General features: G+C 39.7%; 1 protein-coding gene across 5 annotated transcripts in view; it reads right to left on the bottom strand.

Annotated features, from left to right (window-relative positions):
- Positions 1-220: 220 nt before the first annotated feature.
- The window catches only part of ABCB5 (ATP binding cassette subfamily B member 5), a 49,957-nt gene continuing 43,869 nt past the window's right edge, over positions 221-6,308 (bottom strand). For 3 of the 5 annotated variants that reach the window (XM_080974583.1, XM_080974582.1, XM_080974584.1), the window contains exons 23-29: positions 5,907-6,007; positions 4,353-4,493; positions 3,421-3,577; positions 2,977-3,174; positions 2,427-2,633; positions 1,737-1,883; positions 221-1,636 (exon numbers count right to left, since the gene is read on the bottom strand). In XM_080974583.1, coding sequence (XP_080830709.1) covers positions 1,439-1,636; positions 1,737-1,883; positions 2,427-2,633; positions 2,977-3,174; positions 3,421-3,577; positions 4,353-4,493; positions 5,907-6,007 — 1,149 coding nt within the window. In that variant the 3' untranslated portion in view covers positions 221-1,438. The remainder of the gene's footprint in view (positions 1,637-1,736; positions 1,884-2,426; positions 2,634-2,976; positions 3,175-3,420; positions 3,578-4,352; positions 4,494-5,906; positions 6,008-6,308) is intronic. The other 2 variants (XM_080974585.1, XM_080974586.1) reach the window with 1 other exon arrangement.

Genomic DNA, 6,308 nt, shown 5'->3' with positions numbered 1-6,308 from the left:
AGTGGTACCTCGGGTTACATATGCTTCAGGTTACATACGCTTCAGGTTACAGACTCCGCTAACCCAGAAATAGTGCTTCAGGTTAAGAACTGTGCTTCAGGATGAGAACAGAAATCGTGCTCCAGCGGCACGGCAGCAGCAAGAGGCCCCATTAGCTAAAGTGGTGCTTCAGGTTAACAACAGTTTCAGGTTAAGAACGGACCTCCGGAACGAATTAAGTACTTAACCCGAGGTACCACTGTACTTAAAAAGCTTTTGTATTTCCTGGCCTGTTTAAAATCCCATGTGTAAGAAAGAAGAGGACATGCCCTATTTGTGTTTGGGCTAGTTGAAAAGATAATTTAAAAAATTGACAGGAATTGTTTTGTGTTGTATTTTATCCCCATGACATGTGGGGCAAAGATGACAATAAAACTGAAAAAAGTATATATATTTCTAATTGCAGTGCGCTCGAGAAAATAAACAAGCTGTCACTTGTATAGTGAAGATCTGTAAACTGCAGTAAATGTAGACTTTGCAGTGTTGCTAAATTTGACTTTCAAGTTTCCTTCATGCAGTGCTGATACTGACCCTACAGAAAAAGTGGGCATGGTGAAACCAACCAGGATTGAGAAGGCCCTTGGTTTAAACCCCACACAGCTATGAAGCTCAGTGGACGACTGAGCCCAGCTGCTCTTTCTCTCATGATTGCTGTGCAGATGAAATGGGGTGAGAAAAAACTTGTATGCTGGATATAGTGTTCAGAAAATAGCTTTAAAAATATATATTTCCCTGAAATTTATGAATGGGCTCACTTGATTAATCAACAAAGAAACGTTCTGCAGGCACTTTTAGCTGCTTCCACCATGTTAGAACTACTTCTCTGCTTCTGGCATCTTGTGGAAGTTAAATATTTTGCCCTGGGGCATAACATTGGGTCTGACGGCTTTCAAGTCGGTTCCAACCTTACCAGTAAATTCTATTAGTTCTTACTGGGGTTTCCCAATCATTTTTTTTTATTACTATTACAAAAGTAAAATCAACACCATGATACAAAAACATTCTGTAACAAAGTAAAATATAAATAAATCTCTTTTGTTTCTCATGAAGATGCCCAGCAGGCCGGCATCCCACATTCACGGGCTCCTGAGCATTACCTGGTGATGGCAATAAGAAACAAGGCACAGCTAGCCTTCATCTTGATTGGGACCCAAAGAACTATTTCGGGGTGCTGAAGGTCATAAACATGCCAAAGGACGACTTGACTTCCCTCTTCTCGGAACAGGAGGTTCTCCCCTCTTCCTTATATTACACAACCCCTTCATTTTCAAATGTGGTTTCATCATATGGTACAGGGGACTGTTCTTTGACAGACTCAAGTACAACACTGCCTTAGGCATAATTTGAGGGCGGAGTTTTTGTTTTGTTTTTTTGGTATCCACAGACTTTGCAGCCTGGGCTAATGAGGTACTTGTGCATTGACAAGTGCATGATAGAATCCACCCATGGCCAGCAGCTGGCTGTGAGTTCCCTGTTCCACTACTTTGCCATTCTGGATGACTGCTATGATGTCAGAATTCTGGATCGTGGACAACCGATGAGCAATGACGATGCAGGTCCGACCCTTTCTAGCTTCATCCAAGGCCTTCTGGACAATCTGCAGTCATGGGCAAAGAAAAAAATAATATTTAGAATAATAGCCTCGATTCATCCCTACCCTGCTGCAGTGCAGGAAGCAAGGCTGCAAGCTGACTAACCTTTTCACTTTCTGTGTCAAGAGCTGACGTGGCTTCATCCAGAAGAAGTATTGCTGGTTTTCGGACAAGGGCACGGGCAATGGCTATTCTTTGTTTCTGTCCTCCTGAAAGCTGTGCTCCTTTGTCACCTACTCGAGTATTATATTTCTGTAGGTTGTTGTTGTTTTTAAAAAAGAAAAGATCACAGACATTGTGAGTGTTGTGAAGAGCAAGTTAGACCTTTCTGCCTCCTATTGAAACTAATAGGCTGTGTATTTGGATCCTGTGCAGATGTCAAGACCCACTGCTTGCAACAGGACTTACTCAAGGATAAGTGTGCATGGGAATGCAGCCTTAAATATGCATTTAAAAATTAATCTCCGACCATACTTTATAAGTCAACATGATAAGGTTGGGGTGGGCTACCTGTAGCCCTTGGCCTAATTTCATATATGTGGCAGGGAGAGAGAATGACCAGATTGCGGGGAGATGTGACAGAGAGACAAAAGGATATACCACCCAATTTTGGCTCCAGCCCTGCCCACCATTAGCACATGGCCCCCTCAGAAGGACCCTAGACAGGAAAGATGCCCCTTCCTCCTGCAAAGGATTTAGCTGTAGGTGTCTATGCAACTGGGTTTTGTGCAAAATAGGATAGTTATTCCTCTGGAGAAAGAGAATGCTGGAAAACGTAAGGACATCTTCATTTACCTCTGGGAGATTTTCTATGAAGTTGTGGATATTAGCTGCTTTAGCTGCTTCTTCAACTTCTTCCTGACTGACAACTCGGCTGTTGTCACCGTACTGGATGTTCTCTGTAATACTGCAATCAAAGAGAATAGGCTCCTGTTGCACAAGACCAAGTCTGGATCTTAGCCACTGTATATGTAGAGATTTGGTGTCCACGCCATCTGCAAGCTGTAGGTAGAAATGGAAGTACATAAAGTTTGAAATGAGCTTCTGCAGAGTTGAAAGACACAACAATAGGCAGCTGAACCTGTGTAAAATTTAATGGATGCACCAAGTTTATGGTCTATATTTATTGTTGGGGAAAATATATAGACATGTAGCATATATAAACATGTATTTTTAGGAGGAAGTAAATACAAAAACCTGCATATCAGATAAAATATGTACAATTTACAAGCAATTTTTGTGTGTTTAAAAGAAATGGCAAACGACAGGATCGAATGGACTTATTTTGAACACATATAAAACTGACACAGAATGGAAATAGCCAGATCTGTCCATCCCTACTCACCACTTGTCCTGATCCTGGGTCGTAGAATCTCTCCAGAAGCTGGATGGAAGTGCTTTTGCCACAACCACTGCTTCCCACCAATGCCAGAGTTTGCCCCTTGTTAACCTTTAAACTGAGTCCTTGCAAAACTTGAACTTCTGCTCTAGTTGGATATTCAAAATGGATGTCTCTGAATTCAATGTTGCCGTCAAATTTCACCTACATTGCGGGGGGTGGGGGTGGGAAATGAACACAGATATATGTTATGGGTTATGTATAAAGCCATATCTCAAATAAAGGAGTTTCTTTCTGAAGCCAGTTTTAAACAACCAGAAACTGAGCTGACACCAGTAAATAAAACAGCATTATATATTTTTTCTTTTATTCCAGTAGACTACACCGTGCCTTGTTAATAAAAGAACCACAACAATTCTATTTCTAAAAGCACTATCTGTATAGTCTTACCAATTTTTCACCTTCTTCACTATAGCTATCAATCACTGGCTTCCGATCCAAAAGCTGAAAGATTCTTTGTGCAGAAACCTTTGATTTGCCAAAATCTGGTGCAAGAGAACTGGACTGAGCAACATTCATAGCAGCAAAAATCACAGAAGAGAAGACTCTGTAAAACACAAAACATAGAAGCATAGAAAAGCAAACTTTTTGTATTGAAAAGGAGAAGCCATGCATCTCTGGATTCAACTGCAACTACTGTTTATCTTGCAGAACTGAGATTTATACAGTGAACTCCTTTTAACAGGCCTGCAATATTACTATGTACAGTGCATCACTTAGCCTGTCACTAAAATAGTGTATCTGTACATATTGTGTACATACAATATATACATAAGCGCAAGCCTAAAAGAGCACCCCCTGTCTGCAATTCAATTCATGATAAATTATTTGTAGGACTATCCAGGCCTACTTAAGTTAAGAAAATATACTTGAGACTGCAAACATATACACACTTTGGACTACTTTTGAGCAGACACACATAGAATTGCAATGTGAATCTATACAAGTATAACTAAGCAAAAGACTATTATAACAATGCTCAAGTTAAATCAGAGGTGTTTTATTCAACGAGTATACAATTTATGTACCTGATTGCATCAATGATTGATTTGCACACTTGTAGTTATTCACACATAACATTCAACATTTGGGAAACTTTAATGTGGGACTCCCACCCTTTGCCCAAACTGCAAGTGAGGGCAGGACGGAACTTTTGTCGCTTGCTCCTCCTCTGTCACAGTCTCTTGAAGATCAGAAGGAGTCAGGAAACTTTCTGATAGTTATACATAGTTATGTATATAGATTTTCACATTAGTATTTAAAATCAGTTTATGTTTTGAGTTCATTGCCTAGCTCTTACAAAATACAGAAGACACACTCACATAAAAAGTTGCTCAAAGTCCATTAAACAATGGGCAATAAGCCACGCTCCGAATCTGAAGACAGCAGCATTTATAAAAAAGTTGAAACACTGGGCTATTCCATATGTAACTCCATGAAGGGGAGCCTTCTTCAGAGAGTCCCTGTTAAATGAGAAAGCCAATTAAAGAGTCACAATTCATCATGAAATAAAAGGAACAGTAGAGCTTCTACTCCCAAAGTATTTTTAAAAAGCAAGTCAGAGTCATTGACTAAGATGCTAGTAAGCTTTTAAAACCAAAAAACCACACTGAAGAAATGAATCCTCAACAAATGGGGGTAGTGGAATCACACTATCCATTTTCTCAACACCCAGCCCATCTTGGGACATGACTCATCTATATATGTTGGGCATAACAAGCAAGTAGCACAAATCCAAATACCATAAGCCCAATAGCTTGTCATTGTTATCGGGCAAGATTGGTCAAGCAAGGGTCTTCACCACTTACATACTGTGCCCAATCTGTGTAGGTGATAACAATTTCTTACTATTCTGTATCAGTGTGATGTTAAATTTTGAATCCTCTTTTGCAAATCCTTTCTTTTGATCCGAGTTGAATATACTTCTAAGTTGTATATACTGCCATCTGTCAACTTCATATTGCCGCATCTCTTCATATGATTTTAATCTGATTTTCCCTTGTTCCTCTTCCAATAATTGTCTATATGTTAGCCAATTTGTCCTCATATTCAATTTTTTGATAGCATATGCCTCCAGCGGTGATATCCACCAAGGTGTCTGTGGTTCCAGATGCAATCTATATTTGTTCCAAACTTTATATAATGCACCTCTTAATACATTACTTGTGAATTCTTTATTGACTTTTACTTTCTCATAATTAAGATACGCATGCCATCCAGTCTGTGTAGGTGAGCTGAGTATGGCAGCAGAACAAGATGAACCCATGCTGCACACTGAGAGACATGGTATCAAAACCAAGACTTGTACTCCACTAATACTAAACCAGCTTGGATCAAGCTAACGCTCCTCAGTGTCTCTAGTGTCATCAGTAAGACTGTTCGAAAATTAGCTGTAAATGAAGTAGAAATTCCTCCCTTTCCATTACAATACTAAAAGAGGATCATGGGAGACACATCATCACATCGCTATGGGAACTCAGAACTGCTGGGAACACAAATAAGACTGTTTGAATGGTGGTTTCTGCATGCACCAAAGTTTTGAAAAGTCTTTTGAAAAGACTGTCTAGCAGTTGTATGCTAAAACTCAACATATTCAAAGTTCTGCAGGAGCCATTGGGCTTTACACATCACTCACCTGCACATTTTGGTACTAGCTGTTTAAAGCCATTGCAAGCCCCAGATATTTGGACCTTAAAGGGGTGATATCTATCTATCTAAATTGTGTATGGGGAAATGGTACAAGGTGGGTTCAATCACACTTCCAGAAATTTAACATAATTATGCACAATAATATTTTTAGTTTGTGAAATAATGTAATTAAGAAATAAAACTCAAGAACTCAAAGAAGACGACGACAGACTTGCATACAAATTTACCTGTATGGACCTTCTACGCTTGAAATATATCTCTCAAAAAATCTGTCTTCTCTTGTTAATGAAACCACAGTTCTTATATTTTCTACAGCTTCTGTTGAAATCTGATTTGGGAAACAAGGAAAGTACAAGGCTTTAGAAAATCCCGATTTCACTAAAGGTTAGGTGTTCTCCATTAGATGTTTAACCTCATAGCCATACACAATATTGAACTAGGTGCAACTAAGGGTCCAGGCATTGAAACAATGTCAGAAGTCGGGCACTTGCACCCGGAGGGTTTGGGGACAGTAACCTGAAGTAACATATTAGAAGTGGTTATCTGCAGTGGTTACTCCTTCGGTCAAGTACTTGCCGGACCATCCAAAGTGCACCATGCTGAGCAACTTGTGGAGGAATCACTGTCCC

Source organism: Podarcis pityusensis (assembly GCF_964106645.2).
Source record: "Podarcis pityusensis genome assembly, chromosome: 12".
In the NCBI taxonomy this organism is placed as follows: Eukaryota; Metazoa; Chordata; class Lepidosauria; order Squamata; family Lacertidae; genus Podarcis; species Podarcis pityusensis.
Note: the sequence above shows the minus strand (reverse complement) of the source record. Positions and strands in the feature narration are given on the sequence as shown.